Source organism: Cygnus atratus, chromosome 3 (genome assembly GCF_013377495.2).
Source record: "Cygnus atratus isolate AKBS03 ecotype Queensland, Australia chromosome 3, CAtr_DNAZoo_HiC_assembly, whole genome shotgun sequence".
Classification (NCBI taxonomy): Eukaryota; Metazoa; Chordata; class Aves; order Anseriformes; family Anatidae; genus Cygnus; species Cygnus atratus.
The window spans coordinates 27,422,486-27,436,345 of record NC_066364.1 but is presented as its reverse complement, the minus strand read 5'-3'; the positions used below and the strand labels follow the sequence as shown (position 1 = coordinate 27,436,345).

Genomic DNA, 13,860 nt, shown 5'->3' with positions numbered 1-13,860 from the left:
GTGCAGCATAGTGAGAAACATTATTAGAAATTAGTTCCATATTTGACACTGCCTTAAGTATGTACATCTATGCTATAGGTGTTCTTTAATAAAAAAGATACACATAATACATCAGCAAGCAATTACAAAGATTGTAGGATAAAACAGCTTAGAGTTGCAAGTGATTTTATTCTTCAAGTGTACAACACATTACACCCAGCTAGATGCATCCATATTTCCAAATGAGACAGAGTAACAGTGTCATAATCCTGTTTGCTGTTTCATTTCTTTTCCTTTCTTAAACTACCTAGTAGAGGATGTCTCTTTAATTGCTATTTGACATTGAACCAATTCTTTCTGGAAAACAGTCTGTAATGTCTCCAAGATCTTTCTCGAGAAATAACATATCTAAAGTCTTTTATAGAGTGCACAGTTAGAGCTGTTTTTTAGCACTGGAGAATTTTTATTACTGTTCAACTCATTTTCTAGATTACTTATGAATAGTTTAACAGAACATGTCCCAGAATGGTTCTTGTGGGACTCATCTAACAACTTCCCTAAAATGAACACCTATCTCCTAACTTTCATACTGCGTAACTTGATGAGCACTCCAACTGCTCTCTCATTAACGTAAAGGGCAGCAGCACCACTACTTTATTCAGTTGGAGTGTATTCAGGGCATCCATCTCATTCAGCCCCTCACTGGTTTATGAATCCCAAAGAAGCTTAAGCATGAAATAAGTATGAGATTTCTTTCACCCTAATGAGGCACTGCTGGTTAGATACTTCTGTATCTGAGGAATATTGCTGTTGACAACACTGGCATCTATAGATCTCAGGGCTAGGAAGCAACTGAAGAGGAATTCAGATGGCCACAATCTGAGGTTTAGGATCAAAATCATGCCTAAATCCTGGGCTTTTAAATTCTTTTGTAGCTGTAAGCTAAATGGGTAGGTTATGCAGTTAGATCAGGAAAGGCTTGGAATATCTATTTATATAGGCACTGACAATATCACCAAAGTAATGCCTTTGTACTTCAGTGGATTTATTCTGTTATCCTATATTTCAGGAAGCATCCTTCATCAGATATGTGGTTAAGCAGGTAGTTTACCTTTAGGTGTGTAATTAATTCTTTCATCATCTATTGATTTGAAATATATGAACAAATGAATTCTCCAAGAGAAATTTAAGTTTCCCTCACAGTCATAGCTAAGAGCACACAGTAGCTCTCTGCTGATTAGCCCCTTGGAAATACAGTAAAAGTTTTTAATTCTGGTTTTACATAAAATAGATTAGGCGTAGATTTTTCCCAGCAGAACTTTCTATACGACAGGAATACACTTTCTACTATTTCCTTCATATGACCAAAAAGAAGCTGTTTATAAAGCATTTGATTACTATACAGCCAGAGTTGTATTTCAGTTTGGTAATATAATATAATGTGTTGCAAGAGACTTAACTGAAAACTTTGAGAACTTCAAAACATTTCTTTTCACATAGGTCCCTTAATTAAAGACAGAATGCTTTTTGCAAATGTAAAGATATAAATATTTTGTCTATATATTCCTTTAAGAAAAAAAAATGCATTCTGATAGGACCAATAGAAATTATGATAAGTAACAGAAAAGATTAAAAAAAAAAAAAAGGATATATATATTTAATTAAAATTATTCTGTTTGAATATGTGAAATGGCAATATATTTTGTTTAGACACAGCTTTTGAGAACACAGTCTTTAAGAGCACTGCTTCACAGAGATCAGGATAAATGTTTCCTGGAAAATAAGAATTGTAGATATTTTAAAACTCTACTATTGTTGTGGATATATAAAACCTTCTGAATTCTTAACATAAATGCAGGTAACCTGCTTTTCAAGATGTCAAGAAGACGATAATTTATCATAAACTAGCTTGTTGAATTACCTAAAACATCAGAACTTTCTTGTGTCTGTAACATTTGTATTACTTTAAGGTGACTATTCACTTTCTCTGTCTCTAAAAATGGAATTATTTTTTTTAAAAAACAAGATAACTTGTCATAATACACAATAAAATAAATAGAGCTAGAAAGATGTAATAGAAGTAATAAAATGATTTCAGGAAAGTGAGAATGTTAGCAAAGGAAAAGAAAATATGTTTTCTTCAACCAGTGTAAACAAATTATGCCTGCTTTACTCAAAGGATCTTTTTCTTTTGTGCCACAGGCTCATTACTTTATTTTTGACAAATACAATAAGCTTTTAAAGTCCTTACAATGGCATCTGCCTTTGCAACATATCTCTAGTCCTTTTTGTTGTTGTTGTTGTTTTGTTTTGTTTTAATTATTAAATAACTGTACTTATCTTTTTGAACATGTTCATTTGGCACGTGGCTATCACCAGCCTGATGTAGTTGAACAAAATCCTGTATCATAGTGAGACTCCTTCCTTAAGTGATGGTAGAGCTTGGGAACACAGTCTGTGCTCATTAATGTTGGTCATTTTGTGCTGAACCTCAGTCACCAGCAGTAGGTCTAGCAGTCACAACTCACTCTGTAGTAGAGCCCAAATGATATTTTAAACCCTCAGATAGTCATGCATAATGTAGCACTTAAGTTTGCTTCCTTGAACTGGTGAGTGCATCTGAAACCAGTGGGCCACTTCCAGGTGTGTATGTAGGTTGAAAATCAGACATTTGTAGCAGGAAAAAAAAAAACAAAAACACGATCTTGGAAGCTGGATAAAATCATTTTATAAGTAAAAAAGAGATCAAAGAAAAAAAATGTACGACATATATAAAACTAACCATATATAGTGAATTTGGACAGAAAACGGAGTTGCAGAACAATGGAGAAAGAGCAATTTATTTAGCATGTTCACAGATCATAAAATTACCCCCAGTGCTTTCTGAAGAGAGAAGGAAGAAATTATCACCATCAGCGATACGCATCTTGCAGCAAAGGACTTGAGATGCTGCCAACTCACGGTTTTGCCCCCCAACCTCCACACCTAGCTGAACCTGAGGACCTTCAGGAGTAGTGGAAGGTGTGCATAACACCAGAGAATGTGTTAGGCACCAGAAAGTTTGTGTATATGTAATTTTACCTCCATGTAATTTCAGCTGCAAGCATTAGTATGGGACTAGAGTACTAATAATTCTTTGATTAGACTTTTACAAATATATTAAGACAAAATAAAAGGTATTTATTTGCCCACAGTAAGAATGTTATGGGTTGGTAGGAGTTCAGACAGCCTACTTTGTAGCTTGGATGTAACAAATTGGTAATTAGCCTCGCATAAGTAAAAACATGACATTTTGTACTCTCATTAATTAAGACCAAGTCTTTTTCCTGAAGCTGAATCCACCCTGAATGTAGCAGGCCCCTGGTTGTGATCATAACTATTAAGATGAACGTAAATCTTTGTAGGAAGCATCTTTAGATATAGCAATTGTGCATTTCTTGAGGGTCTTCAATTTCCTGCATGGTCTTTTCAAACTTTTTATTCAAATTCATTGGTTGTGTTCATTGAACATCTTGATCTAATTTAATTCTAGCAGCTATTGTCTAAAGACCAGGTGATTCTTATATATTTTGTTTCAGCATAGGTACATCTGTGGGTTTGTGATCTCCCTCTCTACTAGCAGCTTTCTGACATGTAATTTATAGATATATCATGTCTTGTTGGTCACAGTAGTCACTGGCTGTAGCCTCAGTTTTGGCACATATCACTTTAACGTGTTAGCCTTTCTCCTAAACTTTCATTTCCTTTGCACAGAATTTATAATTTTTGTTCATTCACCCCAGGTGTTCAAGCTTTTTCAGTAGTGATACAATGGGCATGTTCACATTTTTCTACTGATTTGTCTTTGTCTTCCTTGTCAACTATCTACCTCTTTGCCATTAGGATGTTGTATTTCATTATGAAATGTCTTGAGAAATAAAGCACTCCTGAATTAAAGAGCCCATTTGCCAAAGGCAGTACTGAATGTACACAAATCTCTGCTCCATTTCACCAAAGTAACTGTTAGAGTTTTAATGATGCATCAAGAATAGAAAAATAATTGTTGTCATATGTATCTTCTAAATTTTCCTCTGTTGTAAGCAATCTTCTTTTATATGTAACCATTCAATTATCGGAGGTGTGTGGCTGACTGCAGGTGCTGTGATGTAACTGGAGTACACCCACTCTCTTAGCTCTGCTATGTGAGCTCTACTCATGTATGACCATATCCATCATCTTTATTCTTCTTCCTGGAGTGAGAATAACTCCTCTAAAAATAAGAGTCAAGGGATGGGTAAGCTCTTAGCTTCACTTTATACTCTGTTTAGGCCTCTCCCTATTCTCAGATTCACTTCTATTCTCAGACTGTTCCTCAGTTTACTTCTCTGTTTCTTCAGTGAACATTATCAGGACCTAGGATCTGAGTGCTTTTTAATTCTGAAAAAAAAAAAAAAAGCACTTTTTAACTCAGGCACCACTGAGAAATTGTATCTATTCTGATTTACTTGTTTCTGTAGAGTTCACTTATTACTTCTACTAATATCAGCGATGCAGACATCATGGCTTTTCCATTTATGTGCATATTAAAAATTAATTGGTTTGCATTTGTGAAACTGCATGCTCATTAATTTTCTTCTGTTGCATTGTCCATTGATCTTATGAATAATGCTTCTTTAACAATACTGCTGTGACTATCATCTTTGTCTGCACTTTGCACTACGCTTTTATTTCTAAATTCTTGTCAGATATGAAATCCACTGCAATTCTCTTATTGTTCTGCAAATACCCATTGTTTCTTTTCATCACTGTATTTGGTACAATGTAAGTTCCATGTGTTGTGTTTATGAAATTTATCTCTGCGATCTACACAATTCCTACTTCAGGTTTTTCTTCTAATACTCTTGGATATTCTGGCATTTTGACTTTATCAGAACACTTTTTTTTTCATCAGTCTGGATTGCATAATTTTGTTTGCTATGTGAGTTCAAGTTGTTCTTTCAAATTCCTTCCAGAAGCTTTATTTAACTATATCAGTCTGGGTTCTAGTCCAGTCAGTTCTCTGTCAGGTTCAGGACACATTATTTTAAAAATTGTAAGGCTGCTTTCTCATCAAGAGATAATTCATCATTTTTCTTGGCCTTTATGTTGATTACCACTCATACACTTCACTTTTGCAGAGGTCAGTACTCCCCTAATTTCTGCTATGGAGTTTTATAATTCATTCTCCCTGCTTGGGTCAACATGAACTTATAAAACACAGCAGTTGTTTCAAAATATGTTAGCTTTTATGAGGGAGTGAGTTATGGAGCCATGCCTCAGGCTAAGGGGAGGTGGGCTACAGCACGTGACAGACACACTGTGAGACAATAGAAGAGAACAAAGGAAGTCTGAAGCACAAAGTGTGAGAGGAACTGGTTTTGGACATGGAATATAACGCCATTAATTTGGAGAGACGAAGGGAGTTGGCACATAGGTGAAGATCAGGACTAGGTGGTAATTGGTCACTGGAGGGTGCTGTGCTGAACCAAAGTGGAGTTAAATATCACCACCCCATAGTAAACAAGAAACAAGACTGGTACAGTCTAAGGCATCATGTTGGGAAGTCCTGTGTTTGTTTGCTGCCGCAGGAGCAGGACAAGACAAACTAACTTTTCTGACCAGACTGAATGAGCTGAGCCATCTTCTGCTGTCAGGAGGGTGAAAGAAGCAGAAGGGGGTGCTTGCCCTGTCCAGCAAGGGAGCACCCAAATGGGTCAGTTGAGTATCCTGTTACCACCATGTTGGTGTCCCTTCCAGACCTGACAGTTTCAGCAGCTGATCGCTGCTTTGTAACACCCTGGTCTGGAAATCATTTTGTTTCTCTGGTGTCAAGTTCTCCCCTAGCTAAGAAGCTGTGCTGACAGACCTTGCATGCAAATTCATTTTGAGCTTGTTTACATCTGGAGACCTTAGTTCCTGTAAAAAACACACATAGCTGCACCCATCACTGTAAACATATTGTAGATTTTCCCTTTTGTGCAGCTTCACACATCTCTTTTACTGCTATCGTTTGTGTCCTCGTGATGAAGATCACATGCAGGCTGAAGCTGAAGCTTAGAATGAATAGCTCTGAATATAGCACTTGAATCCTTCTGTGAAAATGTGAGTTAATTTAGAACTGGGTTCCTTTCTATAGAAAATAGCTTTGCAAAGTGAGCAGGAGTGTGGTGTTCAACCTGTGCCTTTGCACCCAGTCACTTGTGAACAGTCACTTTACAGTATCATTTTACATCCCACGAAGTCATGGCAACCACAGGCTCTCCAGGCATCCCACCTGATAGGATTGCAAACTCCAAACTGGAGATATGCTTTAAGGTTCTGGGAGGTATTTTGTTCAGTTCAGAGTTTGCAGATGCCTGTGTGCATATTCAAGTAGATATATAGTTACCTCTTTACATCGTGCAGTGTGAAATATTCAGAATGGACAGATTCTGTAATTGGGAAGGGAAATCTTACCTCCTGTGTCTTCAAGAGATTTTGAACAAAGACAAAGCTTTCCGACCCTCTTCTGCAATTACTGGTGGAAAATTCACCATTTTTCATCTAATATTTTGAAACCAGCATATGCAAGTTTTCATAGTTTGTAAATGACTGGGCAGACTTAGTAAAAGTATTCTTTGTCTGTCTTGGCTGGGCTTTATGATAATCTCATTCACTTTTGCATTGCATAACAGAGAACTTTTCTGTTTAGCTAGGAGTTCTCCTAATCTTAGTTCTTACCAGTATCATCTTGGGTGTTCATTCATTAGTATGAGGTGCAGTTTAGAGAAGAACAACCTGATCATCCCCACTTACTGGTGGGGATAGTTACACCGTGTAGATATCACAGTGTGTGAATTGGATTCCTCTTCTGTATGAAGGTAAACCAAAGGTGGGCTCCAGGTAAGCTCTCTGACTTCTAGTGGAAACTCGGTTCGTGCAGCCAGCCTACAGCTAACAGGAAGCAAAATCCTCTGAGGTGCTAGATAATATGTAGTGCTGTAAAGATAGATATAAGTAGTGTGGACTGACCATTTTGCTGTGTGGTTGGGTTGTGATACTTGCTAATTGAAGACCTACAAAGGCGTCATCCAACTTCATGTGCTCCTGTGATAGGAGAGTCTGTTTAGCTGTGGTACACTTAGAAATCTGTATTACCTGCCAGTAGATATAACTTTCCATATCAGGCAAGTGTCTACTCAACAGTGTGAGTTATGTCTGTTGTTTTGGTTGTTAGATGCCTTTTACTTGATGAATGATTCAATGTAAGGCTATGCTCAGTCCTAAAATACTTAGTCGTATTCCCTGGTTTGGGGAAGCAAAGCTTGGAACAGTGCTTACATGGTCTATGAGTTCTTACTCTTCAGTATTTTTCCGGAAGTGATTTAATAGCTTCTTCCCTCTTAATGACACACACAGAGTTGCAATAAAAGAAGCATTTTCTGACATATCACCCTTGTAGGAAGAAGTACCATGTGAAAATTCAGTCTTTAACTCCAAGTATGCCATTTAAAAACCGTCATTAGATATCTTCAGAAAGAAGTGCTGAGGATCTTGCTGTCCTCGCCTGCTGTTGCTAACACCTACAGAAATGATTGCTGAGCAGTAACAGAAAACATGTATAGAACCTAGGAAAAAGGTTATAAAATGATGTGTTTTAAGAATTTCTGAGGTTATTGAGATAAGAAAAATGTCATTACCATTATTATTACCATACAAGCATATACATAATTTGCTGTGAGACAGGTCTATGTTATAAAATCATGTTAATGATGTCAGCTGCAAAAATCCTTATCAAAATAATGAGGCAAATATTATTTTTGCCTTTTTCTACATATGAAAAAAAAAGATATAATTTATATTTTTTATGAAATTTGTTGGTAGCTTACTCCTAGAAGAAAATTTGGGGAATTTTCTGGTGTTGCTTTTATGAGACCTAAAAAAGTGATATGAAAGAACCTTTGAGCATTTACCAGGATATTGCTTTATAAACGTAAAAACTTAAAAACAATTCTGTTGAAAGACTTCATGTCAAATTATTACAGAAGTTGCAATCAAATAGGCAAAAGGCATTGTAACGTCTCATGATAGACAGTTATATTATGCTCCGGTTCTTGCGGATGTTCCAATGAGATTTCAGTGGTAAAGCTGTAATGTCAAAGATATTTGAACTGTAGTAAGAAAAAATTCTTATACTATCTGTACTGTTTATCACTTTTAAACTTAAAACAGTTATTTGTATTTTCAACATTTAAAATAAAATTATGGATTACATTTACTGAGTTATGATTTTATCCTAAGTTATCATGCAAAATTTACACTTATGGGGCCAGATCTAGGGTTCTGGAGCTAAAGGATCTAACTGTTTTGTATTCAGTGAAAACTCAAAGTCCTTTGGGCTGGATCTTCTACTGTAGACAAAACAACTATGCTACAGTAGAATATTTTTTGAAGCATAGCACCATGCAAGTATTTTTCATGTGAAGCAATGGTGTAAATTAGGTAACACCCAAATAAATTAAATTAATGCATAATTAAGTAACAACTGTCATATATTGTTACAGTTTTTTTATCTTAGAAATCTTAATGCTGAAATAGAATTATTTTAGTATATACTAAGAAGCTATAACTTCTTGACCATTTTTAAGCAAATTACTATACTTGTTTTCTGTGATTATGTTTTCTATCTATAAAATTAGGATATGCATACATGCTTTACGCAAATTTACATTTCTAAAAATATTTTTGAAGACTGAGCTTTGAACTGAACGCGTCTTCAGCATTTCTTATCACTGTCTTGTATAATTACTGTGTTTTGTTGTCAGAGACAACAGCATTGACATGATCACTATTTTATATCTTTGCTTTTTATGTGTGGGTAACTACTATGAATGTACATTACAGTTTACATTCAGAATCTCAAAGTCTTATGCGAAAAAGTGGGTTGAAGTTTCAGATCATTGCTCTGACATAAAATAGGATTATTAGGCTCATTTTATAGATGGAAAACTGGGACCAAAAGACTGTCAAGATAAACCTAGGTGAGGTAAATCACCCTCTTAGCCAGTGTACACAAGATTGCATAGGTACTGTGTGTCAGAAATGGGACTGAAACTCAAACCTCATGTCTCAGGTAGAAAAACTAGAACATTGTGTTTCCTTTAGCAATACTGAAATGCACAATCTACAGATATTCTTTAAATAAATGGAATACTTTAATGAGCTACAGAATTTGTTAAAATGCTCCAGAATGGTTAACTGGATCTTTATTTCATATTTTGTGAACAGCCCAGATTCAAACAGATTAATTCAGCTTTTGCCTTATGGAAGTAATATTTCAGTACTCAGTGCTGGAGTATTTAGCATTTTTTCACTGTGCTGACTAAAATCTGTTGTAGATGATAATTATGCTGGTTTTATCATTCAAACACTCAAAAATGATTTTTAAATCTTCAAGTGGCTTGTAGTAGGCTTTTATTTCTCAAAGGGTTTAAAGTCGACTTATATTATGCCCTTTTGTCATGTTCTCTGTAGATGCTAAATCAGTAGATTCCCAGTTTTAAAAAACAACAACACTCTTTTTCATAGGAGGAAGAACTGAGAAAAAGTGGAGAAGCCAAATATGCACACTTGAGTGACGAGCTTCATGTATTAATTGAAGTGTTTGCTCCACCTGGGGAAGCATATTCTCGTATGAGTCATGCCTTGGAAGAAATAAAAAAATTCCTCGTTCCAGTAAGTGGCTTATAGCATTCTTCTGTGACTGTCTATGGCTTTGCTGCATTGAATTTGTGTCTTCTTTAAGTTCCTTCAGCTCAAGGGGAGAAAAAAAAAAATAAAAAAAAAATGGGGGGTCTGTTGAAGATTCATCTTAGGAAGATGCCAAACAGGCCATTAGTCGTCATAGTTGACCCCCTGCCCCCTGGTATGTGTTTTATTTTTTATTTACCTTTTTTTTTTTTTTTAAGGAAGAGTAGGTTATTTTTTCTGGTTGCAGTCATTAGTATGCAAGTACACGTTTAAGATTTTTGAATATTTAAATCTGTAAAAGTATTTTAGTATAGGTAATGATTTATCTAAAGAAGTCAATGAATTTTGTCTGAAGAAAACAGCATGAGCAAAACATTCCTCAGATTTTACACTGATGTTTCTGCTCAGACAGCTAGTCTTAACTCAGACCACAATTTAGCAATGCTTCATCAGCTAGGAAAGTGCAGAAGCATCCTCTACAGCTGAGTACCTTTTCAGTTCTATTTAGACTCAATACATCAACTTCTAAAGTATTTACCTGTTGATTTTCCTTCAAACTCTCTGAAAATGATTTTCTCCAGTTTTCTACAGCATTCCATGATATTATTGTGCTTAAAATTTGTTGTAGAATTTAAGTAAATGTTGTTTTGTATAGTAGAGTTACAGAAGTTATTGTCTGCAGTCTATCCTGAGACTATTAAGCACTCTAAATGTATTCAGAACTTGCATTCCTTCAAAAATACATTGGGAGCTTATTTCTATTTGAAGTAAACCAATGAAGTTAATAAATGTTCATATGTTTTCATAATAACAGAGGGATTTTTATCACATCATCACATACCAAGATCAGAGGTGTTCATATTAGGCATACATCTGTTTGCATGACAGAAATTAGACATTTTATTCAGTGAGGAGTTCTTAGCAGGAAGAGGAAAGAAGAATACTTAGAAGCACATTATTTAAATACAGCATTTTAAACATTTTTTTTAGAGCAATTAAACATTTTTAAAGAATACAAAATAGGTAACATAAAATTTACCAAGTGAATCACGATAAAAAAGCCACTTATAAAATAGTCTCTTTCAGACTTTCCCATTCCATCTCCTTATACTTCCAGTTAAAAACCACAGATATTAAAATATTATTTTAAATACTCTTACACAGGGAAATAACCATGAGACAAGAAAGCACTTTATTCATGGTTTCTGACTTTGGGTTGAACATGCAATACAAAATTAGGTCATTGTCATAATGCTGGCAACATAACATGGAATGATGTTTTGGCGGCAAGTTAATGGTGAGGATCTGCCAAGGCATACCACTGAAATAAAATTTATAGCTAAGTTACAGGTTCCTGAAAAATCTGGAATAATATAGCTAAAAATGGTAGCATTGCTGATTACAAAGATTGACAGCATTTGTCTTTGGATAAACCTATTTCCAGTAGTTCACAATTTTGCCAAACTTTAAATTGTTTTTATAAAAGCTTTCTTTTTAAAGATAGCTTTGTATGTCCTCTTTGTTCTGAAAAGGAGCTACTGCATTATAGCATTACATAGTCATGATGGTCTCCATTCCTATGCCACCTTGATTTTTAACATCTGTTGAAGATTGTCATCTATTGCAGAGCCTGAGAAAAATCTATTCTGGGTGAATAAGGGATAGAGAGTAGTGTGAGCTCTAAAATTTGTGGTGTATTACAGTTTACAATACTCAGAATCTGCCTAAGCATATATTTTGTCTGACACATTATTTATTGATAAATGTTATATGTATTTTCCATCACAAGCATAACAGCTGCACTGGAAGAAATACAAAAACAAGTTCTTTGTTATAAGATTTTGAACTCAGCAGTGGCAATAATCACTCTAAACAAGTAACAATCATACTTTATGACTTGTTTGTTAGTTTTATCCCCTCTGCTTCATTTCAGATTTACAACAATTTACAAAGCAATTATTAACTGGCTGGTTACAACATGTGTCAAGGGGTTTACACTCAAAAAGCTTGCATGAGATAATTTCCTTTTTGTTCCCTATTTACAGCATCTCTTGAATTTGTTTTATGATGTTTTGTTGTTTATAAGACCTAATTTATTGCAGCAGTGAATATCAGAATTTCATTACAGGGATGAAAGCAGTAGAACCTAACAGTTTTATTTATATCAAATCAAGGATGTAATAAACTATTCAAATGAGTTTTCACATTGCTTATGAATTTTGTTAAATTTAAGTGAAATATTATCATCAGAAATTACATTGATTGTGTCAGTTAGATGTAAGGACATTTTCATACTTACTTCTTAATGAGACTTATTTTTAAACAAATGCCTAGAAAACAACAAAAAATGAAAAGAAAAAAAAAGGGGGGGGGGGGAATAGTAATGAAGAAAGAAAAAAATTAACAGTTTATTAACTGAAGCAAAATTATAAGGAACTAGTACTTTCAATTTAAATTGGATTATTTAATTTTCCATCTTGCCCAAGAACAGCACTGAAATTTTTACTTGTCAAGGTTTCACCTCAAAGTTGGAGGCAGAAAACAATTACCACAGTTTATACTGGCTCTTCCAAATGTGAATACATTTCAAAGTCACAAGTGGCTCAGCCTCAGGTGGTGTTTTGGGATCCCTCCAACTGGCATTTAAATGAATGATTGAACCCAGGATGTCTGTAGCCTTCAGTAGTTCAGTGACTGACAAGCTGTTAAAACCAAGCTGCTACATTTACTGTCTGCTGCTTCTGTTTTGCAAATGGCGTGAGGTCTGCATGGGAGCTACACTCAAGACTTTTCTACCTGGTGAATAAGATTTATTTTGCAACTGACTTTGCAGGATTTTTTTTTTTTTAAAGAAGAACTTTGGCTTTTGGAAGTGTGGGGAAATCTTATTCACAATTATTAGCTAGAGATAATGCTCTGTTATATTTTGATGTTTAGTCTTAATATGAAATGTTGATTATAATAGAAATATGATAGGTCAAAAGAGTAAATGAAATTGGAGTTTTGAAATACAACTGCCTAATGTAATTTTTTTTTTTTTTTTTTTCGGCAACCTAGTAAAAATGAAGACCAAAATGTGCTCCATAAAGTCTAGGTTTTAGTATCATATTTGTACTAATTTTAACATAATGTAAGTTAGCCAACATTAACTATGTGGAAAGTATAAACAGTAGAGACCAAAGGCTTTGTTGTTGTTGTTGTTTGTTTTTTTCCATAAAATTTAAGTTTCTCACACAGTTGCATGTCTCCAGGAGCTATGGCTTAAAAAGCAGAACCGTAAGCCTTTAAATGTTGATAACTCGATCATTTTGAGCTTCTTTGTTTTCACAGAGAAAGAAATATTCCCATAGTCCTCTACCTGTGAACAGCCTTAACCAGATAGCTTTGGGGCCAAGAAGTGATGAGGCTGCAGGAGAAGTAGAAAGGATGGCTCTGGGACAGCTGGGATTAGGAGCTGTGTTTAGGGCTTTCAGAGACAGTGGGAACTTGAGAGCTGAGGTCCAGGATTCAGGTATAAAGAGCTGGGATTACCAGATGTCTCTGGTCATCCTTTCTGGACACCCAATTAGCTCCCCTGTCATTGACAGTAGAGAAGACTGCTCTAGGTGGCCTTGCTTGAGCTGATTTTACCTTGATTTTTCCTCAAATACTAGATCTTTTGGTATTCTTACGAGTATTATGAGTCTTGTCATTATGCTCCATGCACAACCCGTTTTAGCTGGTCTGACTTGTGCAAGGGGGTTGGAACAGATGACCTCCAGAGGTCCTTTCCAACCTCAACCATTCTGTGATTCTGTGAACTTACCCCACAGATAAATGCATTTTGCAGATTTACCTCTATGGCCTGAACAGATCTCATAAAATCGTTTGGTGTCTGACAGTCATCTATCTACCTGTGACCCCAGACTGGATGGCATCTAGGTCTGGGTGAGGAACCTAAGGCTGATGTTTTGTCTCCGTACTTCAGAATGGGATCCAGAGTCAGTGAAATAAAAGGGGAAATGTTTAAAATGTCCAATTAAGGAGATGGAACAGCTTAGAAGCTTTTCTTGCTCTGCTGATTTTGAAAGGTTCATATCTAGTAAATGCTATTTTAAAATTTCTTCACCATTAACGAGAAATGAAATGCTACAT

General features: G+C 35.4%; 1 protein-coding gene across 2 annotated transcripts in view; it reads left to right on the top strand.

Annotated features, from left to right (window-relative positions):
• KHDRBS2 (KH RNA binding domain containing, signal transduction associated 2) overlaps positions 1–13,860 on the top strand; it is a 348,366-nt gene that overhangs the window by 165,612 nt on the left and 168,894 nt on the right. For both annotated transcript variants that reach the window (XM_035543032.1, XM_035543031.1), the window contains exon 4: positions 9,565–9,711. In XM_035543032.1, coding sequence (XP_035398925.1) covers positions 9,565–9,711 — 147 coding nt within the window. The remainder of the gene's footprint in view (positions 1–9,564; positions 9,712–13,860) is intronic.